The 27,076-nt window shown below is 41.1% G+C and overlaps 1 protein-coding gene across 2 annotated transcripts; it reads left to right on the top strand.

The window, feature by feature from the left end:
• Positions 1–5,066: 5,066 nt before the first annotated feature.
• Positions 5,067–25,912, top strand: LOC115194500 (asialoglycoprotein receptor 1). 2 transcript variants are annotated; one of them, XR_003878375.1, is made up of 11 exons: positions 5,067–5,351; positions 6,751–6,837; positions 7,415–7,561; positions 7,820–7,888; positions 8,178–8,240; positions 12,219–12,302; positions 12,626–12,792; positions 13,827–13,960; positions 15,355–16,066; positions 24,951–25,088; positions 25,347–25,912. XR_003878375.1 is itself a non-coding variant. In XM_029754236.1 (9 exons), exons 1-9 carry the CDS (start codon positions 5,264–5,266, stop codon positions 15,533–15,535), a joined length of 1,020 nt encoding a protein of 339 aa, XP_029610096.1. In that variant the 5' UTR covers positions 5,067–5,263; the 3' UTR covers positions 15,536–16,423. The 2 variants fall into 2 exon arrangements, 1 of the variants encoding a protein (XP_029610096.1); XM_029754236.1 differs by lacking the exons at positions 24,951–25,088; positions 25,347–25,912 and having other exon boundaries at positions 15,355–16,423.
• Positions 25,913–27,076: the final 1,164 nt, after the last annotated feature.

Here is a 27,076-nt window from a genome sequence, read left to right on the forward strand (position 1 = left end):
CAGTATTACTTCAGTGCCTTGTAAATAGGATGCATGTTTTGGAATATTTTTTATTCCGTACAGGATTTCTTCTTTTCACTTTGTCAGTTAGGTTAGTATTGTGGAGTAGCAACAATGTTATTGATCGATCCTCAGTTATCTCCTATCACTGCCATTAAACTCTGTAACTGTTTTAAAGTCACCATTGGCCTCATGGTGAAATCCATGAGCAGTTTCCTTCCTGTCCGGCAACTGAGATAGGAAGGACGCCTGTGTCTTTGTACTGACTGGGTGTATAGATGCACCATCCAAAGTGTAATTAGTAGTTTCACCATGCTCAAAGGGATATTCAATATCTGCTTTTTTTACCCATCTACCAATAAGTACCCTTCTTTGCTAGGCATTGGAAAACCTCCCTTACAGATAATTGTATGTTTCAGAACTCAGGATAAGACCCAGATGCAGACAGCTAGAGTCACAGATGTTTATTGACCTGAACAGGGGTTAGGAAAAAGACAGGTCAAAGGCAGGCAGAGGCCCGTAATCCAGGGCAGAATCAATAAGGTGCAGAACAGCAGGCAGGCTCGGGGTCTGGACAGGCAGAGGTTCTTAACGGGTCAGAGTCAGGTAGGTACAGAACGGCAGGCAGGCTCGGGGTCAGGGCAGGCAGAATGGTTAGAACTGGGGAAGCTAGGACACAGAACTTGAGAAATCAGGTAGATGGGAAAACACGCTGGAAAGACCTGACAAGTGAAGACGAACTGGCAACAGACAAACAGAGAAACACTGGGGATAATGAGGAAGATGGGCAACACCTGGAGGGGGGTGGAGACAAGCACAAAGACAGGTGAAACAGATCAGGGTGTGACAGTATGTGTGGGGTACAGAGATGAAGTAGTATTAAAAGTCATTGATAAGCACATTTACGCCATCATTTATTTAGGCTTGCAATAAAAAAGGGGTCGAATACTTATTGGCATATATAAGACACTTATAAGACATTTCAGATTTCATTTTTATTAATTTGTAAATCTTTAGAAAAACATAATTTCACTTTGACATTTCGTGGATTGTGTGTAGGCCATTGACAAAAAATACACATTTAATCAAATTTAAATTCAGGCTGTAACACAACAAAATGTGGAAAAAGTCAAGGGGTGTGAATATCTTCTGAAGGCACTGTATATTGTGTGTTCCCCCCAAAAAAATTAGGAAATTGTTTTTTAAATGATTGCTCAGAGAAGAGATTGTGTTTGGGCTAGGCGTCCCGCTAGTGGGACAACTTCAGATGAAACTGGAGGGAGTGCAATTCAAATAAATAATCATAAAAATTGTGGATATTAAGTATTTAGGAACATACAAGTGTCTTATATCGGTTAAAAGCTTAAATTCTTGTTAATCTAACTGCACTGTCCGATTTACAGTAGGCTTTACAGCGAAAGCATTCCATGCGATTGTTTGAGTATGGCGCCCCACATCAAAATATTTTTCAACCAGCACAGGTTTCATAAATTCACAAATAGCGATTAAATATTCACTTACTTTTTGAAAATATTCCTCTGATTTTTCATCCAAAGGGTCCCAGCTACAACATGTAGTGTTGTTTTGTTAGATAAAATCCTTCTTTATATCCCAAAAAGTCAGTTTAGTTGGCACCATTGATTTGAGTAATCCACTCGTTCAACATGCAGAGAAAGGAATCCAAAAATCTACCGCTAAACTTTGTTAAAACAAGTCAAAATACTATTTAATCCTCAGGTACCCTAAAATGTAATTAAACTATAATATTTCATACGGAAAGAAGTATGTTCAATAGGAAAATGATATTAGCAGGTGCGCATCCTCTTCATCACATGCGCACAGATTCATTTCCAAGTCTGTATCCCAGTACTAAAGCTCATAATTCTTCCTCGTTTGGGAAGAAACATGCCTGAAACCTTGAACAAAGCCTACTGACATCCAGTGGAAACCATAGGAATTGCATGCTGGGAGCTAGATGAAATCTTTTCCCGATACGTTCTAATGGAAGAGCAAGGGCTCTCCAAAAAAAAATTCTGGTTGGTTTTTCTTTAGATTTTCTCCTACCATATCTATTTTGTTATAGTCTCCTACATTATTTGAAAATTTCTACAAACTACAGAGTGTTTTCTTTCCAATGGTACAGTTATATGCATATCCTGGCTTCAGGGCCTGAGCAACAGGCAGTTTACTTTGGGAATGTCAGTCAGGCGGAAATCAAGAAAAATTGACCCTTGCCTGAAGAAGAATTATAAAACAAATTCTCAAAAAAGTAGGAGTCAAAATTATTGTTCGTTTTAGTTGTGTTTCAGATTATTTTATGCCCAATAGAAATTAATGGTAAGTAATGTATTTTGTCATTTTGGAGTCACCTTTAACGTCACCAAGAATAGAAGACATGCGAAACTCCCCTGTTTTTGGTAATAGTGAGAGGTTAATACCCCCAAGACATGCTATCTTTGACACTGTAACTTTCTCACTCATCATTATTCACAATTCAATCAGGATTATCTATAAGCGTGATAGCAGCCACATTAATGTAAGTGTTGAGAAACATATTCTATACTTATTAATATTCAAAATGACTCCAAAATGACACAATACATCAAATACCATTAATTTCTGTTAGGCACAAACTAATCTGAAACACAACCAAAACGAACTGCAAATGCATCTCACAAAATTGATATAGTCATTGCGTGCTACAAATATGGGACCAAATACTAAACTTTTGACTACTTTATTTATGAATCTTTAGGGGTGTCTATAATTTTGACCCCTACCTTTTAGAGAGAAAAAAATAACTTGTTAAACAAAATATCTTTCTCTGTGCAATTGTATTAGTATAAAATTACATAAATTCCCCCTTTCTCTGTATACAATATATCTCAGAATTTGAATGATTTATTTATACAGTCATTATTGCTCATCTTTATCAAGGGTGTCAATAATCTCGGTCCCAACTGTAACTATCTGGAGGTAAACTGTGTGTATATCTTGAGAAATGAATATGACAAGTGAAATATAGTATACTCCATTGTAAAATAACATTGCCAAAAAAGCAACACACATTTTTTTCCATGTATAGGCCTGCTCATCAGCATCTACAACCATTTCTCTATATGTCTCTCTCTCTCTGCCCACAGTGGAAAAAGACAGCTTCACACACACACACCGACCTCCTTCACACACCCTCACTGCTAAAGAGGAAGGGATCAAACCATAACCACTCAACTCATCTCTGTTTGAGGAGGGTTGTTTGTGTGTGGTCACTATGACAAACTAGTGTAAAGTTTCTCAGCCTTTGTGCACAGTATTTTATGTCTTGAGAGGCATAGACGCAAACAACTGACTTAAGTAGTCCAACCTTTGTTTTTAATCAGTCAAAAAGCTTACCATTAAAAACAATTGTCACAGTTCCGGTCTGCTTAATCCGGAAAGGTGCAATATTCAGAAATCGATTCACCATTTCCTATATGAAAAAATTCTAATAGTTTGCCTAATTTCCATTTATGTGACAGAACAAGTTTTACCATCTAAACCGCTGTGACCAAAGTAACCAAAACTATTGTATTTCAGCTGGTGTACAAAACCGAAAGTAAAAGACGAGAAAATGTAACTTATTAAGAACGGGAAGGATAGAAATGGCGCCCATGGAACAGATCTACCTTACAACTTCTTAGACATGCTTTCAATGAGAATGACAGATCTATAACTCACAGTTCTATGTGAATGTGGTCGAGTTGCCCAAAAAGTCACATATTGCAGCTTTAAGGCGTGGCTCTCCCATAGACACCAATGTGATAGCAGCTGGGATTGATCTGATTAATTCATAGTCTGACTGCATATGAAGCACAAAAAAGGAGCGAGTGAGATATCTCGCATATTCTTAAGTCTCTGCTACTACCACTGCTGATGATGTACGTAACTATTGTAAATAATGGGACTGATGAGACACCTAGTGGAATGTAGTGGATTGGATGTACACTACAGTACACACAGACAGTATTATATTGGTGTAATGTGGACAACTGATGACAGTATCTTTTCAGTTAGATGGTTCTAGAGCTCAACATGCCTTCTCCATGTGACACATTACAGAGTTCTTTCATCTGACAACAGTAACATGACATTGGTGCACTGACACACATCTCTCTTTTTGTTGAGTCATGCTAGAATAACACAGTGGGAAACAGTAATATTTGTCAAATGTATTGTAGGACATGCTTGGTAGTAATAGTAGTAGAAGTAATTTAGTTTTTCAGACACATAGGTCCATATTTGGTCATTTTAAAACCATGAAAGAGGATCAAATGACTAATACTTCATCTGAATACACCTCACCACATCATTTACCTGCCTTGGACAACAGGCTGCAGAGACAGTATTTAAATATGACAATAGTGTCACTGTCACCAGTTATACAAATAGATTTACAGAAAACAGTTGTTTCCACAGCTGTCAGTATCGAGCTCCAAGAGAGCCCTCAAAAAGAGTCAAATTGACAGGTGCTGTCATTATGAAATGATTATTATAACGCATTATTTGATGATATCTGATGTTCTATAATATATTAGGATTATAGAAATAATGTATTATCTGCTGGCTCTCTTTAACCATCTATCATGAATGAAACTTATCTGAAAGATAATATTTTATATCGCTACATGATTACAGCTAGCTAGAATCCTACCTACAGTAAATTCTACAGGCCATGTTTGAATGACGATGACAAGCCAACTGTCTTGGTACTGCCATTTGAAATGATATCAGTAATACAGGTCAATGACAGAGTTGCTAGTTTCCAACATATTCAAATGATATTCTAGTTTACCTCATATTCAAATGAAGCCCAGCTGTAAATAGGAACTGAATATGAGTTTTTTATTGCACCTCCTTACACTGCAGTTACTCATCATTCTCCTGGGACGTGTGAGTGTGTGTGCGGGCATTCGTGCGTACATGTTTGTGTGTGTGTGTGTGTGTGTGTGTGTGTGTGTGTGTGTGTGTGTGTGTGTGTGTGTGTGTGTGTGTGTGTGTGTGTGTGTGTGTGTGTGTGTGTGTGTGTGTGTGTGTTTGTGTGTGTCTGTGTGAATGTTATTTACATAACATCCTGTGTATTCCGTAACAGTTGTGTTTGTGTACTACTAGTGTGTGTGTGGTTGAGTGTCTGAGTGTTTATGGGATTTGAATGAGTGAATATGTGTGATGTTGAGGGCCTTTTTCCTCTTCTGGTCTCCACTCTGAAAGAGGACTTAAAGTAGTGATGATGTCTGGTGAAATCATCTACTCCGATGTTACATTCACTCGGCATCAGAACCAAGATACTGGAGCAGAAAGTGAAGTTTCTAATGGTGAGTTCTCTCTCATTTATATCGCTTTATTAGGTTTCAAGCATAAGTTTACAATACAACATTTCATCACTTTGGGGGGCGAGGGTGGAGATGTTATAATTCAACAAGGAGTTAGTAACAGAAGAAGGCTGTATAGACTGTTATTAACTGGTTAAAGTTATAGTGATGATAATTTACTGTGTGGTTGTGTTACGAACAATAACGGTGTAAACCCAGGGGCTATAGGGAAAAGAAGACAGTATCTTGGTTGGATCAATATGAACTTTTCTGAAGTGTATTTGTAACTGTACTTATTAATATGAATTACTACTATATGTTTAACATGTGGTATTGTATGAGACACTGGGCATCTCTTTTAGAATGTACTATAGCATAATTATGTATAGTGCAATGTTTGTGTTTTATTAATGACTTTCAGACATGTTCATTTCCTTTTGAATATATTCCACACATCCTCAATGGTTCTCCATATAGAATCCTATTTTGAAGGATATGTACAGTATTAGTGCAATGTAAAGGGCATGAGAAGATGAAAGTTCCATCTAAATGAGTTGTTATTAGTCACACTCTGGACATATCTGTTGGATTTCACACTGTGAACCAACTTACGGACAGACAGACACACAGACACACAGACACGCAGACAGGCAGGCAGGCAGGCAGGCAGGGAGGCAGGCAGGCAGGCAGGCAGGCAGGCAGGCAGGCAGGCAGGCAGGCAGGCAGGCAGGCAGGCAGGCAGGCAGGCAGGCAGGCAGGCAGACAGACAGACAGACAGACAGACAGACAGACAGACAGACAGACAGACAGACAGACAGACAGACAGACAGACAGACAGACACCTGTAACATTTGGTCTATGGCCAAAAGTGTTTCCTCATTTCTCAAAACAATATGTCAGCTTTTCTTCAGATATGTTGAAATAGAATATTATACATTGTATATTTTGGTTAGTTACCCTAACAATTAATAAAGTGATTTGCATGTTGGACCTTCCAGTCAAGGGACTGTAACCTAGTAGAGCTCAAAGGAAAGAATGTGGAGCTAGTGGATTGTGAGAGAGGAACTGGTACATTTCTAATAGAATGTTGAGATAGCAGATTGTGAGAGAGGAACTAGAATGGTACAATTCCAATAGAATGTTGAGATAGTGGATTGTGAGAGAGAAACTAGAATGGTACAATTCTAATAGAATGTTGAGATAGTGGATTGTGAGAGAGGAACTAGAATGGCACAATTCTAACAGAATGTTGAGATAGTGGATTGTGAGAGAGGAACTAGAATGGTGGTAATCACCATGAGGTTGGTTTTAGGGAAATAATATAATCACGCATTTGGTGCAATTTATTTAAAATAAGTGAAAAAAAGGAACCATCTCTTTCTTCATCTCTCTGTAACCGTAGGAGTAGCCGAACGTGAAGAAGATGTCACATACTCTGAGGTTAGAAGACCGGGAAGTAGAGCTAGTGAGCAGGAGGATCCTGGGAGAGGTGAGGTGTGTGTGTGTGTGTTACAGTTAGATAAGGGTTACATTAAGTACCCCTCATTTAACCTGTTAGGTTCTAATTTTCAGAGTAAATAACTCACAGACACTAGAGAAGCTTTAACCAAGTTTAATTCTTCCCAAAGGGTCGTTACAGCTGTAATTCAGACAAAAACATGTTCTCACCATCACAAGTATATATACTCCAATTTGGACACTCCTTCTCTCCAATCCTTACATCTTATGGTTCCACAGGAAGAGGGTACTATGATAATAAACCCTTATTACTCCCTTCAGGGGATCTGACCTGACCTCCTGACCTCAACCCCTCCTTCACCTAATCCACAGATGTCCATCCGCTTTCCCTATAGCAATCCTGTGATCTCCTCCCGTCCACCCAACACATTCCAAACCATCTGTCTTTCTACAGAGACCCATTACCTCCTGACATAAAACCCAGTCTCTTTCACTCCTTATACACTGTGTCTGATCTATCATGTCTTTAATATCTCAATGTTCAAAGTTTACCCTGAATCTAACAAACCTTATGACCCTTTAACCTCTGACACCCACTCCTTTTACAGGAAGGGACCCTGGCAATAGTGACCCCACTCCCCCAGTGGGGTCAAAGGCTACAATCCCTGAGGGAGGGTCTGGGAGCGTTCCTGTGGTGACCCTGGTGTGTCTCTGTGTTCTACTGTTGGGCCTGGCTATCACTCTGGGAGTCCTCTGTGAGTATAGAAACATTTCACTGAACCCTTTTGCACTACTGAACCCTTTTGCACTACTGAACCCTTGTACAGTACTGAACTGAACTGGACTGGTTATGCATCCACCATAGTTGCTGGCCTCGAACTCTGCTGAAAATGACAATGTGCCAAAAAAATATCCAAGCCAGCCCAGACCAGTACATTTCAGGTTGGTACGATAGTGACAAACACAACAGAAAAACCACAACCCTCCATCTTGTCTCATTGTCTCTGTTCCAGATGGTTCCAATATGACTAGTCTTCAAGCTGAGGAGGCTCGCTTTGCCCAGATGAAAGATAATCTAACAGGTGAGAATATCAATGATCCAGAGATCTTTACCATGATCAACCCCTTATATAAATGTTGGAGAGACCCCTTCATATAAATCATTAAGATGCAGTTTGTCAATGGGGGACTGGCTCAGATTAAAATACTGCAGTTTCACTGTAATAGATGAATAAAATATTGTTTCATCTTAATAGGACTATGGTTAGATAATGTCATTCTAGCTTGGACAAGGTTTACTTGCTTACTTTATGGTTAGATATGTAAATAAATTCATGTTATTCCTCCATATTATTTGCTCTTTAATAACAGGGAAACTGCATGAACTGCAAGACAACTATAAGAGACTGCAGAATGAGACCCTCATCATAACAGGTAGGTAGTCTAGAGCAGGACTCAACTGACATGGGACTGACTGGCCACAATGCTCCTATTCATATCATATATTCATTAATTATTAACGTGAAGTTCAAAAGTGGAAGTTGAACCTAATTTAACTCAAACTTCTCATTTCCTTAAAAAGTTCCATGTTATCAAGGTTCCGAATACATTTACAGTAGTATTGCTTCCCCAAAACATGTTCTTTGAATATTGTATATGCCATCATTGTACTGTATATGAGGAAGCAGAGGGGTTTTACATGACCAGGAAAGACTTCTGGTCCTAATGGAAACCTAGTCATATCAGTGTGGTGAAGTGTATTGGAAAGTAATTGTGTGTAAGGACCGACGCTGGAGACGAGAAGCAGCTACGGGGAGTTGACATTTAATTAGGAACAGACAAAGAGCAAGACAGAAACAGTGTCAGCGACAAACGACAATCAATGCAGCAGCGGGGAACAGAGATGGGGAAATGACAAATATAGGGAAGGTATTAAATAGGTGATTGAGTCCAATAATGCGTTGATGAGCTTGACGGGGAAAGGCAGGTGTTCATACTGATGGTGGCAGGAGTGCGTAATGCTGGGGAGCCTGGCGCCTTTGAGTGCCAGGAAGGGGGAGCGGGTGCAGGCGTGACAATTTTGTACTTCAAATGTTTTGTTCGTCAAATACATACCTTTGTATTATGGTCTTAATTCAACAGTTATTTTATAATAAAGGAAAATATATTTTAAAAATATATGTATATATTTTGATTTGATTAACACTTTTTTGTTACTACATGATTCCATATGTGTTTTTTCATAGTAATGTCTTTAATATTATTCTACAATGTAGAATATAGTAAAAATGTAAGAAAAATCCTTGAATGAGTAGGTGTGTCCAAACTTTTGACTGGTACTGTACATATTTTAATAATATATACACTACCGTTAAAAAGTTTGGGGTCACTAAGAAATGTCCTTGTTTTTGAAAAAAAAGCTAATTTTTTGTCCATTAAAATAACATCAAATTGATCAGAAATACAGTGTAGACATTGTTAATTTTGTAAATGACTATTGTTGTTGGAAATGACTGTCACGTCCTGGCCAGTATAAGGGTTAATTGGTATTGTAGTTTGGTCAGGACGTGGCAGAGGGTATTTGTTTTATGTGGTTAGGGGTGGTGTGTTTGTTGAAGGGCAGTTGATTTAGGTATTCCGGGGTTTTTGGGCACTGTTTGATTTTCATGTATTCTATGTTTAGTCTAGTGTGTCTGTTTCTATGTTTGGGTTCATTGGGGTTGGGACTCTCAATTGAAGGCAGGTGTTGTCTATTTGCCTTTGATTGAGAGTCTCATATATGAGGGTGTGTTTGTGTTTGTCTTTTGTGGGAGATTGTTTTTGCACTGCGTTAGTATAGCCTGCAAAACTGTTGGTGTCGTGAGTATCGTTTATTGTTTTGTTTTTTTCCAAGTGGATACCTTACATGTTTTATCAGTAATAAACATGAGTGTCCACAATCCCGCTGCATTTTGGTCTTTTCCTCAACACGACAAAATCTGTGACAGAATCTCCCACCAAACCAAGACCAAGCAGCGGAGAGAGGAGCAGCACGCTCAGTATATGGACTATGGGGAAAGATGGACTTGGGAGGAGATTTTGGATGGGGCTGGACCTTGGCATCAGGCTGGGGAATACCGTCGCCCACGGGAAGAGATCGAGGAGGCGAAGGCTGAGAGGCGGCGGTTTGAAGCCATGGCGAGGAAGCCGGAGAGGCACCCCCAAGATTTTTTTTGGGGGGGGGCACACGGGTAGTTTGGCTAGGTCTAGGAGGAACCATAAGCCAGCTACCCGTGAGTACATGGTGGAGCGTAGGAGGTTGAGAGCGCCGTGTTTCGCAGAGGTGCGCAATATCTCGCCTATACGCACGCACAGCCCAGTCCGCCCTGCACCAGCACCCCACTCGTGCAGGGCTACTAGTCTCATCCAGCCAGGACGGGCTGTGCAGGCGGTGCGATCACGGCCATCTGCGCGCCTCCATGGCCCAGTCTTTCCGGTTCCTGCCTCTCGTGCGGACCCAGAGGTGCGTCAGCCCAGTAAGACTCGTCCTGTTCCCGCTCCCCGCACTAGCCTGGATGTGCGTGTTCTCAGGCTGATAACCCCAGTACCAGTACCACGCACCAGGCTGACAGTGCGTCGGCCCATCAGTCAAGAGGTGCCAGAGCTGCCCGCCAGTCAACAGTCACCAGAGCTGCCCGCCAGTCAACAGTCACCAGAGCTGCCCGCCAGTCAACAGTCACCAGAGCTGCCCGCCAGTCAACAGTCACCAGAGCTGCCCGCCAGTCAACAGTCACCAGAGCTGTCCGACTGCCCGGAACTGCCAGAGCGGCCCGACTGCCCGGAACTGCCAGAGCGGCCCGACTGCCCGGAACTGCCAGAGCGGCCCGACTGCCCGGAACTGCCAGAGCGGCCCGACTGCCCGGAACTGCCAGAGCGGCCCGACTGCCCTCCGGGTCTGCCAGAGCGGCCCGACTGTCCTCCGGGTCTGCCAGAGCGGCCCGACTGTCCTCCGGGTCTGCCAGAGCAGCCCGACTGTCCTCCGGGTCTGCCAGAGCAGCCCGACTGTCCTCCGGGTCTGCCAGAGCGGCCCGACTGTCCTCCGGGTCTGCCAGAGTGGCTCGACTGCCTGGAACGGCCAGAACCGGAGCCACCTCCAGATATAGGTGGGTTGGGGAGGGGGGGGTAGCACAGTGCCGTTGTTGACGGCAGCCACCCTCCCTTCCCTCCCTTTAGTAGGGGGATTTTTTGTTGTTGTTTGGGGTTGTTCTTTTTCTTAAGGTGCTTCCGGGGTTAGCACCTTTAGGGGGGGGGGGGTACTGTCACGTCCTGGCCAGTATAAGGGTTAATTGGTATTGTAGTTTGGTCAGGACGTGGCAGAGGGTATTTGTTTTATGTGGTTAGGGGTGGTGTGTTTGTTGTAGGGCAGTTGATTTAGGTATTCCGGGGTTTTTGGGCACTGTTTGATTTTCATGTATTCTATGTTTAGTCTAGTGTGTCTGTTTCTATGTTTGGGTTCATTGGGGTTGGGACTCTCAATTGAAGGCAGGTGTTGTCTATTTGCCTTTGATTGAGAGTCCCATATATGAGGGTGTGTTTGTTTGTCTTTTGTGGGAGATTGTATTTGCACTGCGTTAGTATAGCCTGCAAAACTGTTGGTGTCGTGAGTATCGTTTATTTTTTTAATTTTTTTTCAAGTGGATACCTTACATGTTTTATCAGTAATAAACATGAGTGTCCACAATCCCGCTGCATTTTGGTCTTTTCCTCAACACGACGAAATCTGTGACAATGACAGATTTTTTATGGAATATCTACATAGGCGTACAGAGGCCCATTGTCAGCAACCATCACTCCTGTGTTCCAATGGCACGTTGTGTTAGTTAGTCCAAGTTTATCATTTTACAAGTCTAATTGATCATTAGAAAACCCTTTTGCAATTATGTTAGCACAGCTGAAAACTGTTGTCTGATTAAAGAAGCAATAAAACTGGCATTCTTTAGACTATTTGAGTATCTGGAGCATCAGCCTGCGATTACAGGCTCAAAATGGCCAGAAACAAAGCCCTTTCTTCTGAAACTCATCAGTCTATTCTTGTTCAGCTGTGTACTACTCCCTTCACAGAACAGCGCAAACTTGCTCTAACCAGAATAGAAAGAGGAGTGGGAGGCCCCGGTGCCCAACTGAGCAAGAGGACAAGTACATTAGAGTGTCTAGTTTGAGAAACAGACACCTCACAAGTCCTCAACTGGCAGCTTCATTAAATAGTACCCGCAAAACACCAGTCTCAATGTCAACAGTGAAGAGGTGACACCGGGATGCTGGCCTTCTAGGCAGAGTTGCAAAGAAAAAGCCATATCTCAGACTGGCCAATAAAAATAAAAGATTAAGATGGGAAAAATATTCTAATAAGATATCAATCTATTCTGTTCTTAGTCCAGAGAGAGCTGTTATCCTCAGAGCTACAAGACTGTAATGCCAACCTTACTAGGGTCAAAGATCTCCTGGCAACCATCCAAGGTTAGTTATATCCTCCTCCCATGCATGAGAGTACAAAAGTGGAAGCCTCATGGACAGTTATAATATACCATATATTGTAGTACTGAATATTATACTATATTATATTGTACTTATATTATTATGCTGTATTTACTGGATATACATATAAATATAGGATATACTGTAGTACTGAATATTATACTGTATTTTACTGTATATCCTGGTTATACATATAAATATAGTATATATTGTAGTACTGTAAGTCATCAAATTGAAATTGCATCTCATTGTCTCTTGTCTCCTTGTCTTCTGGTGCGTTCTTGTCTCTCCTCTCTCTCTTACAGGGAATCAGAAGATATGTAATACCAGTCAGCTGTGTTCTCCTGGCTGGGAGTTCTACAATGGATCATGTTACTACTTCTCTAAAGACAAACTGACCTGGGAACAGAGTCAGTACGCCTGCATCCACGATGGAGGACATCTGGTCATCATAGAGAGTCAGCAGGAGCAGGTAAGATTGGAGGTGTAGTACACTATATATATACAAAAGTACATGGACACCTTTTGAAGTTAGTCAATTAGTCTATTTCAGCCACACCAGTTGCTGACAGGTATATAAAATTGATGACACAGCCATGCAACCTCCATAGACAAACATTGGCAGTTGAATGGCCTTACTGAAGAGCTCAGTGACTTTCAACGTGTCACCGTCATAGGATGCCACCTTTCCAACAGTCAGTTCCATTTTTGCCCTGCTAAGGCTGCCCTGGTCAACTGTGACTGCTGTTATTGTGAAGTGGAAATGTCTAGGAGCAACAGCGGCTCAGCCGCAAAGTGGTAGGTCACACAAGCTCACAGAACGGGACCACAAAGTGTTGAAGCGCATAGCAGTCCGGACGAATCTGCATTTGGTGGATGCCAGGAGAGCGCTACCTGTCCTAATGCATAGTGCCAACTGTAAAATCTGGGGCTGTTTTTCATGGTTCGGGATAGGTCCCTTAGTTCCAGTGAAGGGAAATCTTGAAGCTACAGAATACAATGACATTCTAAACAATTTTGTGCTTCCAACTTTGTGGCTACAGTTTGGGGAAGGCCCTTTCCTCAATAAGGCTCTTGTGGCTTAATGGAATTAAGTCCCCACAGCAATGTTCCAACATCTAGTGGAAAGCCTTCCCAGAAGAGAGGAGGATGTTATAGAAGCAAAAGGAGGACCAAGTCCATATTAATGCCCATGATTTTGGAATGAGATGTTTGACCAGCAGGTGTCCACTTACTTTCAGTCATGTAGTGTAATTTATTGCTACATGACTCACACATAACGGGCAGACTTCACGTTAGGATACATCCTTCTTTCAGTATCTCTGTGTTTTGCATGTCTGTCTCAATTGGTTGACTTGAGTGGAAAGCAGACAGGGCTCTCGCTCTTCAAGTTAAACATATACTTTATTTAGAATATTATAAGAAATGAACGTTCAGCCATTAAGGCTTTCATCAGGATGAGAACCGTTGGTCCATTGGTTGACGAACGTGTGGTTTTCTCCATAGGATTTTCTAAAACAGAGAGTGGTAACACTGGGAATTAATCCTTATGATCACAGCCCCTGGATTGGACTGACAGATGAGAAGCAAGAGAATGTGTGGGTGTGGATGGACAATACAACTCTTAATGAGAACCTCAAGTAAGGATGTTTTTAAGGCATAGATTTGCACACATCTACACTCGCAGGCACACACTTCACATGCAAACTCACATAGAAGGACAAATCAGCTGTACACTCAAAAGCACAGCGTTGTATACATAGTTTTGTAAGCCTTGTACAGTTGAGGCCAAATATATTGGCACCCTTGCACTTTCATCAAATAATTCCATATTTCTTCTCAAATAAGTTGAAATAGAAAAAATACCTTTGATATCCACACTTTGTTATTGGATTTTCATGGCATCGACAATGTGCTTGAAGCCAGGACTTGATTGCGCAGCCTTTGGCCAACATAACTGAAGACAAATGCTTCTTGTAGCCACCAATGAGCTTGCTGCCCCATTTCTACTGGCAATTTGTCCCAGTATTTAGCAGCAAACCGCTCTAATTCTTCAATGTTTGAGGGGTGCCCTCCACCAGCTGCTTTGATGGCCGGCAGTTAGCCTAGCGGCAGTTAGCCTAGCAAATAGAGCTAAACCGAAAGGTTGCTGATTGGAATACCCAAGCCGACAAGGTGAAAGAATCTGCTGATGTGCCTTTGAGCTTCGTTTGCGGAGTATTACTTTAGCTGACCCTGTAAAACAACACATTTCACTACACCTATCCGGTGACAATAAAACATTTTTGGGAGGATATCGCCAATTAATTTTGGATGTGATTCAGATCTGGACTCATTGCTGGCCACTCTAGAACAGTCCAGCGTTTCTTCCTGAACCATTTCTGGGTGCTTTTTGATGTGTGTTTGGGGTCGTTGTCCTACTGGAAGACCCACAACCTTCAATTGAGACCCAGTTTTTGGACACTTGGTTTAACATTGGACTCCAAAACACCTTGATAATCTGCTGATTTCATGATGCCTTGTACATATTCAAGGCCCCCAGGACGAGATGCAAACCTCCCCCATGTTTGATTGTAGGGAGGGTGTTATTTTCATTGAATGCTTAATTTGGTCATCGGTAAACACAGTGCTGATCTGTAACTCAAGTTTAGTTTTGTTTGTTGTGGCCAGCGAAGAGTCCAGATCTAAATCACATCCATAACCTATTGCCAGATCGGAAAACAGCATTTGGTGGAGGGCACCCTTCAAATTGAAGAATTAGAGCAGTTTGTTGCTAAATACTGGGCCAAATTGCCAGTCGAAAGGTGCAACAGATTATTGATGGCTTCAAGAAGCATTTGTCTGGAGTGATCTTGGCCAAAGGCTATGCAACCAAGTACTAGCTCCGGGGTGCCAATAATTTTGTCCATGCCATTAGTCTTTATTTTCTAAATAAAATTGTAAAAATCCATGGTGCCAATATATTTGGTCGCAAATATTTATTTATTCTGGGACATACTGTATGGAGTAATGGGTTCTCTTCTCCCTTTTCTAGATACTGGGGCTCTGGTGAACCAAATAACCACGGGCCTATTGGTGAAGTAGAAAACTGTGTCCGAATTGGTCAAACATGTCACGAAAAACGAAATTGTTGGTTTGACTTTCCATGTGCCAATCCATCTAAGAGAATCTGTGAGAGTCGGGCAGTCTGTGAAAGTCGGGCAGTCACTCCATAGTGAAGCCAAATGTAGTGTATTGAATGAGTAACCAGCACATGGCACCGTATTGTTGGGTAGTATATAGGGCCAGTTTCCTTGACACAGATCAAACCTACACTCTTAGAAAAAAGGGATCCAAAAGGGTTTTCAGCTGTCCCCATAGGAGAACCATTTTTGACTCCAGGTAGAACACTTTTTTGTGTTCCGTGTAGATGAAGAACTCTCTGTTGAAAGGGTTCTACATGGAACCCAAAAGGATTCTACCTGGAACCAAAAACACTACTTCAAAGGGTTTTCCTATGGGGATAGACAAAAAAATATTTTAGGTTCTAGATAGCCCCTTTTTTTCTAAGAGTGTATTGCTGGACTAAGCATGTTCAATGTCATTTTGATTAATGCAGAGTACTACCTTTATTTGAGCTTTTGTCCACACAACAAATACTTCTGCTTTTAGCTATAATTGACTGTCATACCTGTGTGGTTCCTCCACATAGCCAGCTGGATCTGACAGATCCTACTGAAATGGATTTAACTTTTCTATTTATATTGGTAAATATGCTTTCTCATGTAACATTTGACATTTTAGTTCATTAACAGACGCTCTTGTCCACAGTGACCTACAATTAGTGCATTTTAGTGAATAATTAGATATACAGATCAATACAGTAGTATTAGAGAACATATTTAACCTGTATGGGTTTAGCTTGCATAGTTTTTTAGCCTGTATGGCTTAGCCTGCATGGTTTAGCCTGTATGGCTTAGCCTGTATGGTTTAGACTGTCATCTCAACCTTCTATTCAGGAAAATGTAACCTTTAGCCTTTGAACTTATTTTTAGTTTTTTTAAGTTCTCTTCTTCACAATTTCCCATGTGTAAAAAAATAAATAAAGTAGTATAAGAAAATAACAATAACAAGGCTTTATACAGAGGGTACCGGTACCAAGTTGTGCAGGTTAGTCGAGGTAATTTCAGGCTGTATCACAACCGACCGTGATAGGGCGGCGCACAATTGGCCCAGCGTCGTCTGGGTTTGGCCGGTGTAGGCCGTCATTGTAAATAAGAATTTGTTCTTAACTGACTTAGTTAAATAAAGGTTAAATAAAATATCTAAACAAAATTGGTAATATGTATATTTAGGTAGGGGTAAAGCGACTATGCATAGATAATAAACAGTGAGTAGCAGCTCTGTAAAAATATATATGTATAAACAAAATTATACATGGTTCAATGTGCCAATAAATCAGCACAATCGACTTTTTCAAATTGCCAGCGTCTTGAAGCCAAAATTGGGTTCATGTATTCTGTGCTAATGAACATACAAACAAATTGAGTTCCATTGGATGGCACTCTTGTACCGCTGGTTGCTGGGGGGGACTGTGATTCAGTCTTCTATTTTGATGAAGTGCTCACTTTGTCCACTGGGTGGTGGACTTCCACTGCTGCTCCTGGTCTCCCTGCACTAACGTAGATAGATGTCACCTCAGATCCAAGGGTTTCTGTGGTTTTGGTCTATCTGGTATAGCGCTCACTGGGTTGTCAACTTCTGGAACAACTACCTGTTAGGAGATGAGAAATCATAACAACATTTAAATGATAATTCTTTAAAAATGTGTTTAAACCAAATAAATGATTGACAGAGATGTTACCTGCAGTAGCTGTTCTTCTTTAGGGGATGGCCATGTTTTGGCAGATAGGATACCTCCTACAACAAGGAACACACCAACGAAGAAGAACACACCAATTACACTGCCCACAATGGTGCCGACTGGTAATGCTGAAGTTTGCCCATCCTTCTGACCTACCTGTTGTTCAAAATGTTCCCGGAGAACAATATAACTGCAAAGATGTTAAAACAGTTCAACATTTTTTTAAATTAGACTTACATATGTACTCCATGCATTGTGAGTTGGTCTCTGCACCGAAGTGATTTCCCAGCTAGCAATGAGGAATCGGCCCAGAAGTGGCCCTCTTCCGGGGGCCCGGAACTGATTGAATCGGCCTGGAATCGGATGTCGGACTCGGCCCAGAATCAAAATGAAGGACTGTCCAGAATCGGCCCAAGTACATCAGGCCGTATCCATCTACCGGAATTTAGCCGACTTTGCCTGCATCTTACAAGAATCCCCCCAGAAGCGGCCCGATGTAAATTTAAATAAATGTATACAAAATTACCTTATTTAGTCATTTTAAATATTACTATTGTACATTTTATACATACAAATTATACCCATCCACAAAAAACTTATAATTGTATTTATTTATTACCCCTTTTTTGTCATATCCAATTGTCTTATCCCATCGCTGCAACTTCTGTACGGCCTCGGGAGAGGCAAAGGTCGATAGCAGACCATGTCAGCGTGCCTGCGCCTGGCACACCACAAGAGTCGCTACAGCACAATGGGACAAGGACATCCCGGCCAGCCAAACTCTCCCCTCACCCAGACGATGCTGGGCCAATTGTGCATTGCCTCATGGGTCTCTCCCGGTCACGGCCAGCACGGGTATCGAACCAGCATCTGTAGTATCACCCAGTGTCTTAGACCACTGCACCACCTGGAGGACCCATCCACCAAGTTTTTAATGATTTTCAATTTGCACAAAGTATCAAAATACTAAATACTACTTAAACAGGACTCTTAAAGAATTTAATTTAAATGTTGATTACATTTTTTGATCACAGAAACAATGACAAAATATGGAAAGTAAATAAATAATGAAATGTTAATTATATAAAGCAGCCTGTGTAATCATCTGCCAGAGAGTAGCCACAATCGGCCTGAGCCCCATGTAATACATTTGGGCCAGATAACTCACACCGGAATCGGCCCGAGCTCAATCCCCGCATCCTAGCCATAAGTAATACTGCCGACGTCGGCCGAGTCTGACTCTCAGCCGAGTTCCCCAACTCTCAGCCGGAATCGGCCCCAATCCACTGTACTAGCTGGGTTCTGCCACTGCCACTGGAGATGGTGATGTTGACTCTGGTGTGGACAGAGACTGCTGTGACAGTGTGCACTGACCTCCATCGCAGACAGACAGCGCCCACACACCTGTAACTGAACAGTTGACTGTGACGTCCAGCAGTAGAGTTAGAGTAGAGAGACAACATCTCCATGACTGGTCTGGAAACAGCTTCTATAAGAACCAGTAGAGTTAAAGTAAAGAGACAACACCTCCATGACTGGTCTGGAAACAGCTTCTATAAGAACCAGTGGATTTGGGAAAGAATGTTGCATGACTTTAGACATTACGATATATTACATGTAAGCAGAAATATGCAGTAGATTGTACCAGAAACGAAACTGCACAAAACTCACCCTGCACTGTTAGTCTGTACATAATAGTTGACTCTTACCAATTTCTCTAATAGGAGGCAATGTAAGTTCCCCTGTCTTTTTCACTCAGATTCATAATGCAGTGTGTGGTTCACTGTATTAAAATCCACCTTCTACTTGTATTTTGGAGAGATCTCTTTATCATCAACTATTACAGTTACTATTGACCTTCCATCTAAGTCCTTTAGTTCCTCAGGTGGTTCTGCTACAGTCAGACACACTGAATCTCCCTTCAACCCATTTTTTTATTTAACTAGGCAGTCAGTTAAGAACAAATTCTTATTTTCACTGCCTAGGAACAGTGGGTTAACTGCCTTGTTCAGGGGCAGAAAGACAGATTTTTACCTTGTCAGCTCAGGGATTCAATCTTGCAACCTTCCGGTTACTAGTCCAAAGCTCTAACCACTAGGCTACCTGCCGCCCCATACTGGTCCTTTGGGGGGACTTCAGCCCAGGTACCTAAAGAGAGAAAGAGGTTGAACCTGTTTTTTCAGCGAGGGATAAAACACCAAAAACAAACCTAGAGGAATTGATAGGCTTGTTCCCTGTATTCAACAGCTGAGGTGGCTCTGCCTTGTTTTTTCGTACTGTTCCCTACCATCACCAGCTTCCTCCTGAGGAGCTCCTGTCCCAGCTTGTGCGAAGTAAAAAGTTATCGCATGTGATGTTGTGGCCACAGAGTCCCTGTGTCACATCCAGGATAACCTGTATTCCTTGGTTCTTCTCAGGGGCTCCTCCATCTGGCTTCCCTGTACACACTTGCAAGTTCCACGCAAATGATGAAGCAGCATCACAGGCAGCCCAGATCTTGATTCCATATTTTGGGGGTTTTGACGGTATGTACTGCCTGAAGGGGCAGCGGCCCCTAAATGGCATAAGCTGCTCATCAACAGTAACGTTGGGCCCAGGGTTGTAAAACAGGGGAAGGCGGTCCACCCACTTGTCTCACACTGACCTGATTGCAGCTAGCATGTCTCTCTGCCGCCAAGCTGGTCTGGTGTCTCGGTTATCGAAGTGCATAATCCTGGAAATAATGTGAACTTTTCCAGGGACATTGTTGTTCTCTGCCAGTTTCTGCATCCCACAGGGATTCTGTGGATTCCCCATTGGATCTGAAAACACCAGCAAGGATAAGAACCCCAAAGTATGCATGTCTCCAAAAACACGCCTTCCCTCCAAATTAGTACAGTCCAGAATGATTTTCTGGATAGTGTCTGGGATAAACAGTTCAAAAGAAGGACTTTATGTCCTGCACATGAGTGACCGCCATCCCCGTTGGTCCTGGTTGCATCTTTATCACATTGGCAGCCATGCAGGGTTGGTCATTCCTTAGGCAAGAAGGACCATTCAATTTCACCATTAGTTGACATCCATATTTCTCCTCCTGCAGGCTGCTGATGAGCTGGTTGCTGACAGGCTGGTCCTCAGGCTGGCTGCTGATTGCGCTGGTCCTGAAGCTGGCTGAGGGTCAATTTCATCCTCTTCTTCCAACTCACCGCCAGACTCCGAAGACGCTCCTTCCACACTATCTTTTCTCTCTGCAAAAATTATTTGTAAGGCCATCTGAGCAGAGATTATTTTTGCCATTCTGATTGATTGTGGTAAGGAGCCACACCATGCAAAGCTATTTATTTGTTGTGTCCCTCCCCCAATATGCACCTGGCTGGGGTAGAATCTGGGAAAATGAGTCAATTGGAGGTGTACCTGTGGATGTATTTCAAGGCCTACCTTAAAACTCAGTGCCTCTTTGCTTGACATCACGGGAAAAATCAAAAGAAATCAGCCAAGACCTCAGAAAGAAAATTGTAGACCTCCACAAGTCTGGTTCATCTTTGGGAGCAATTTCCAAACGCCTGAAGGTACCACGTTCATCTGTACAAACAATAGTATGCAAGTATAAACACCATGGGACCACGCAGCCATCACACGGCTCAGGAAGGAGACGCGTTCTGTCTCCTAGAGATGAACGTACTTTGGTGTGAAAAGTGCACATCAATCCCAGAACAACAGCAAAGGACCTTGTGAAGATGCTGAAGGAAACAGGTACAAAAGTATCTATATACACAGTAAAACGAGCCCTATATCGACGTAACCTGAAAGGCCGCTCTGCAAGGAAGAAGCCACGGATCCAAAACCGCCATAAAAAAAGCCAGACTACAGTTTGCAACTTCACATGGGGACAAAGGTCGTACTTTTTGGAGAAATATCCTCTGGTCTGATGAAACAAAAATAGAACTGTTTGGCCATAATGACCATCGTTATGTTTGGAGGAAAAAGGGGGAGGCTTGCAAGCCGAAGAACACCATCCCAACCATGAAGCACGGGAGGTGGCAGCATCATGTTGTGGGGGTGCTTTGCTGCAAGAGGGACTGGTGCACTTCACAAAATAGATGGCATCATGAGGGTGGAAAATTATGTGGATATATTGAAGCAACATCTCAAGACATCAGTCAGGAAGTTATCCTCTTGCATCTAGACGTTCCGCTAGCGGAACCCCGTTCCGCCAGCGGAACCCCTAGACAACAGCCAATGGCATCACAATTCAATTTTCTCAAACAATCAACTATTTTACACCATTTTAAAGATAAGACTCTCGTTAATCTAACCACATTGTCCGATATCAAAAGGCTTTACAGCGAAAGCAAAACATTAGATTATGTTAGGAGAGTACATAGACACAAATAATCACACAGCCATTTCCAAGCAAGCATATATGTCACATAAACCCAAACCACAGCTAAATGCAGCACTAACCTTTGATGATCTTTATCAGATGACACTCCTAGGACATTATGTTATACAATACATGCATGTTTTGTTCAATCAAGTTCATATTTATATCAAAAACCAGCTTTTTACATTAGCCTGTGATGTTCAGAACTAACATACCCACCAAACTTCCGGTGAATTTACTAAATTACTCATGATCAACGTTGACAAATACATAACAATTATTTTAAGAATTATAGATACAGAACTCCTTTATGCAATCGCTATGTCCGATTTTAAAATAGCTTTTCGGCGAAAGCACATTTTGCAATATTCTGAGTACATAGCTCGGCCATCAAGGCTAGCTATTCAGACCCGCCAACGTTGGGGCTCAGTATACTCAGAATTACTATTAGAAAAATTGGATTACCTTTGCTGTTCTTCGTCAGAATGCACTCCCAGGACTTTTACTTCAACAACAAATGTTTTGGTTCCAAATATCCATAGTTATATCCAAATACCTCAGTTTTGTCCGTGGCGTTCAGGTCACTATCCGAAGGGTAACACGCGAGCGCATTTCGTGACAAAAAAATTCTAAATATTCCATTACCGTACTTAGAAGCATGTCAAACGCTGTTTTAAAAATCAATTGTTATGCTATTTTCGTAAAATCGCGATAATATTCCAACCGGGCAACGTTGTATTCATTCAAAGAGAGAAAGAAAAAAAATGGCGAGTTCTCGTGACCGCGCATCTCCAGTCTCACTATCCCCAGGCAGGCCACTTACAAACTCTGCTCCTATACTTTGCCCAGAGACAGCAGACACCCCATTCCACTTTCTGGCGGCTTTAGAGAGCCAATGGAAGCCTTAGAAAAGTGTCACGTAACAGCACAGATGCTGTATTTTCGATAGAGATGCAACAGAAGGACAACGAATTGTCAGACAGGGCCCTTCCTGCATGGATCTTCTCAGGTTTTTGCCTGCTATATGAGTTCTGTTCTACTCATAGACACTATTCAAACAGTTTAGAAACTTTAGAGTGTTTCTATCCAAATCTACTATTATAATGCATATTCTAGTTTCTGGGCAGGAGTAGTAACCAGATTAAATCGGGTACGTTTTTTATCCGGCCGTGAAAATACTGCCCCCATCCCAAAGAAGTTAAACCTCTACGGGCCACGGGGGCAGTATTGAGAATTTTGAAAGAAATATGTGCCCATTTTTAACTGCCTCCTACACCAACTCAGAAGCTAGGATATGCATATTATTAACACATTCGGATAGAAAACACTCTGAATTTCTAAAACAGTTTGAATGGTGTCTGTAAGTATAACAAAACTCATATTGCAGGCAAAAACCTGTGAAAAATAGATTAAAAAAAATGAGAATTTGTGACTGTACTATTAGTGTCATTGTTTTAAAGATACACAGTGAGAAAGGATTCAGTTCGCAACTCCTACTGCTTCCACTAGATGTCAACGATCTTTAGAAAGTTGTTGGAAGCATCTGTGATGAATACAGACCGAATTAGAAAGCTTACAAGTGACACGTCAATCACTTCATTTTTTTGCGCCTGCGCATGAATCTGAGAAGAGTGCCTTTGTCATTATCGTTTATTCTAGACACTTGATAGGTTGTGTGAAAATATTACTGATGTTTACTGATGTTTCACGTTAAAAATGGAACAAAAGATTAGTGCTAAACAACGTTTGACATGTTTAAACAAACGTAAATAGATTATTTACTAGGTTTTCTTTAGTTTTTCGACGTGACTTTACACTGCCCACCTCATTTTGTGGGAGCCTACTGAACGCTAACTATTTGGACATAAATTATGAACTTTGTCAAAAGAAACCACATTTGTTCTGGACCTGGGATCTCTGGCAGCGCCTTCTGATGGAGATAATCAAAGGTAAGGGGATATTTAGAATGTTATTATCGATATTAGATGATGCTAATTGCTAACGGTATAGCTTAGCTTAGCTTAGCATATAGCTTATTGTTGTTAGCATAGTACCCAGTTTATGCAAAATGTGATTTCCCAGTAAAGTTATTTTGAGATCTGGCCATTCGTAGCAATTACGAGATGATAATATATTATTCTTTGAATGACAATATTATAATTTACCAATGTTTTCGAATAGTAATTCCGTGATTTGTAATGCTGGATTCACTGGGTGCATTCGAGCCGAAAAAAATTCTGAATTTCACCGCGACTGTAAATGCCTGTTTTTGGATATAAATATGAACTTGATGGAACTAAAAATGCATGTATTGTATAACATAATGTCCTATGAGTGTCATCTGATGCAGATTGTCAAAGGTAAGTGCATAATTCTAGCTAGTTTCTGTCTGTTGATGCCCTTCTTTGAATTGGCTAAACATTACACGCAGCTATTGTCAATGTACTCTCCTCACATAACCTAACTTTATGCATTCTCCGTAATGCCTCTGAAAATCGGACAGCGTGGTTAGATTTAGGAGATATATCTTTCAAATGGAGGAAAATAGTTGATTATTTGATTTTTGAAATGATTACTCTTGCAGTTTTGAATTCCCCGCCATGGTCACATGACAATGAATCCCAATACCGGGATAAGATCGGGATAGATCCTCAACAGGTTTTAAAGCTTGCTCACAAATGGGTCTTCCAAATGGACAATGACCGCAAGCATACTTCCAAAATTGTGGGAAAATGGCTTAAGGGCAACAAAGTCAAGGTATTGGAGTGTCCATCACAAAGCCCTGACCTCAATCCCGTCGACAATTTGGGGCAGAACTGAAAAAGCATGTGCGAGCAAGGAGGCCTACCCACCTGACTCAGTTACACCAGCTCTGTCAGGAGGAATGGGTCAAAATTCACCCAAATTGTTGAGGGAAGCTTGTGGAAGGCTACTCTAAACGTTTGACCTAAGTTACACAATTTAAAGGCAAATACTACCAAATACTAATTGAGTGCATGTAAACTTCTGACCCACTGGGAATGTGATGAAAGAAAGAAAGTATATGTACAGTACATTCTCTCACTCTCATGGGGTGGCAGGTAGCCTAGTGGTTAGAGCGTTGGACTAGTAGCCGAAAGGTTGCAAAATCGAATCCCCGAGCTGACAAGGTAAAAAGCTGTTGTTCTGCCCCTGAACAAGGCAGTTAACCCACTGTTCCTAGGCCGTCATTGAAAATAAGAATGTGTTCTTTGTTTGTTCTTATATTTAATGAAATTTTTATCTAGTTTGAAAAGGCTTATACCACATTTCCAAACTTTTTAGGAGATCATGTCAACAACTTCCTTGTTCTGTTTTTATACTTTTGAAATTACTCAGTCAATAAAAAATTAAAAAATAGATTTTTATTCTTTACGATGTCCCCTTTTACTGATGACCTAAACAGATCAATCCCCCCCCCATAAAAGAGCATCCATTGGAAGTCTCAGTCAACCAAGAAAAGACCCAGAGGACCAGCACAGAGGCCCTGAAGATATCTAAAGAGACTCCTTGAATCTTTTCTTCCTCATGGAGCATTTTGAATGTGAGTTGAATTTCCAATATGAATAAGGCTTTTATATCTATGTCACGTTTTTAAGTATCTTTATTTTCGTGCATATAGCTTGTCAAAAAGCATTTTTATGACCAAATTCACATTCTTTAGTGTCGACAATATTTTTTTCATGAGTGTTTGAGATTAGGTCCCTGATTGGTCAAAAACCTCTTCAAATATAATTATGTTTGTAGCACAACATATCTTACAGGTAGGCCATTTCTCTCTTTCTCTCTCATCAGTCACAAGCTGGCAGACTCCCAGAGGCAGGGCCTCAAAAGTCCCTAGCTCACTCAACTGCCACTCCCCTCTCCAACAGCCATCAGCCCAGAATGTCCTGAAGTCAAAACATCTAAAAGATCATCTGGGAATCCTTTCTTCCTCATTCAGCTTTTTGAAGGTGATTTGAATATTCAATGTGATGTTTGGATATAGATATATATTATTTAAGACATATGTATTCGTTGTTTTCGTTGACATGTATGTTTTTAATTTTTAAATGAAGGCTATTTATCCATTGAGCAGTAGCCGTTGTTTGTATTCATTCTGTTTGTAGACAATAGCTTCTGCCCTCTTAGGTTCTATCTGACTGTCTTATCGTATCAAAACCTCTCTGACTAGAAACTATGATTGGAATCTATGATAAGAAACTATGACAAACTATGATCAAACTATGATAAGAAATTATGACTGACTTTGAAGCCATGTCTGTGGGTGTGAAGATCTATTATGTCATTGTGTAATACTACTCTCTCGCTCTCTCTTTCTACTACCTCCCTCAATGTATATCAAAGTAAAGAATATTTAACAACGTTTCAATGTTTTGTATTGCAACAGTTCTGATAGACAATGACATCAACTTTATGGGGAATTAGTAATATAATGTGTTACATAGTGTGCATCTGCGATAACTTTATGTAATAGTTTCTCTCTCTCTCTCTCTCTCTCTCTCTCTCTCTCTCCTCTCTCTCTCTCTCCTCTCTCTCCTCTCTCTCTCTCCTCTCTCTCTCTCTCTCTCTCTCTCTCTCTCTCTCTCTCTCTCTCTCTCTCTCTCTCTCTCTCTCTCTCTCTCTCTCTCTCTCTCTCATTTCAATTCAATGGGCTTTACTGGCATGGGAAACATATGTTAACGTTGCCAAAGTAAATGAAGTAGATAATATACAAAAGTGAAATAAATTTCTCTCTCTCGCTGATAAAATACAAATTACACGACATTAACTCCTGAGTGTTGAATTTTTGCCCACTCTATAGCCACCCTGGTTAATATCTGATCCTGCGGGTCATCTATCAGCGTTGGAACATCTTGAATAACAATAAGGGGCACATGTTCTCTTAAATGTGCACCCAGCGCAGCTCTCAGAGCATTGTTCCTCTTTATGTTTAATCCTCTTTTATGACTTATAGGGAGTGTTTACTAGATGCTGTGCGTCAGCATATTCATTGATTAGTCTTAGGTTTTTAGGCTGGATATATGTAAAACACTTTGTGACAACTGCCAATGCAAAAAAGGGTTTTAAGAAACACATTTAGGTGATTGACAGATGTATTATTATAAAAATATAACATTATTATGTTTTTTATTATCATTATTATTTTGTTACAGGTGAGACATACCCAGAAATGTCAACATCTTGTCTAGTGCTCAAACCCGGCCTTATGGATAAACCCCCAAAAAGACTATGAGCTTGGAGGAGCTGACCGTGAGTGATATAAAAAATGTATTAAAAAAAGATGCTCAGTGACTTCTCTGTACAGCAGCCCCAGACAATCATGTCCAGTAGCTCCAACTTACAAGAATGAGTTTACAGGGCAGTGATGAAAACAGTTTATATGAGCGCTAATTCAAACATATATTGATACAATTACCCATTCAAACTTTGTTACAAAATCACTTCTACATTGAAAGGTTTCACAAACTTAAAACAACTATCTAGTTAATGTTTCTCAGACTAACATGCTGTTGAGTTTTCTATTTACTA

Source organism: Salmo trutta, chromosome 5, assembly GCF_901001165.1.
Source record: "Salmo trutta chromosome 5, fSalTru1.1, whole genome shotgun sequence".
NCBI classification, from domain to species: Eukaryota; Metazoa; Chordata; class Actinopteri; order Salmoniformes; family Salmonidae; genus Salmo; species Salmo trutta.

Coding starts and splice junctions, on each gene's coding strand:
- LOC115194500 (XM_029754236.1), top strand. CDS start 5,264: ATGATGTCTGGTGAAATCATCTACTCCGATGTTACATTCACTCGGCAT. Junction 6,838..7,414: donor GCAGGAGGATCCTGGGAGAG/GTGAGGTGTGTG, acceptor CTCCTTTTACAG/GAAGGGACCCTGGCAATAGT. Junction 12,793..13,826: donor TAGAGAGTCAGCAGGAGCAG/GTAAGATTGGAG, acceptor TTTTCTCCATAG/GATTTTCTAAAACAGAGAGT.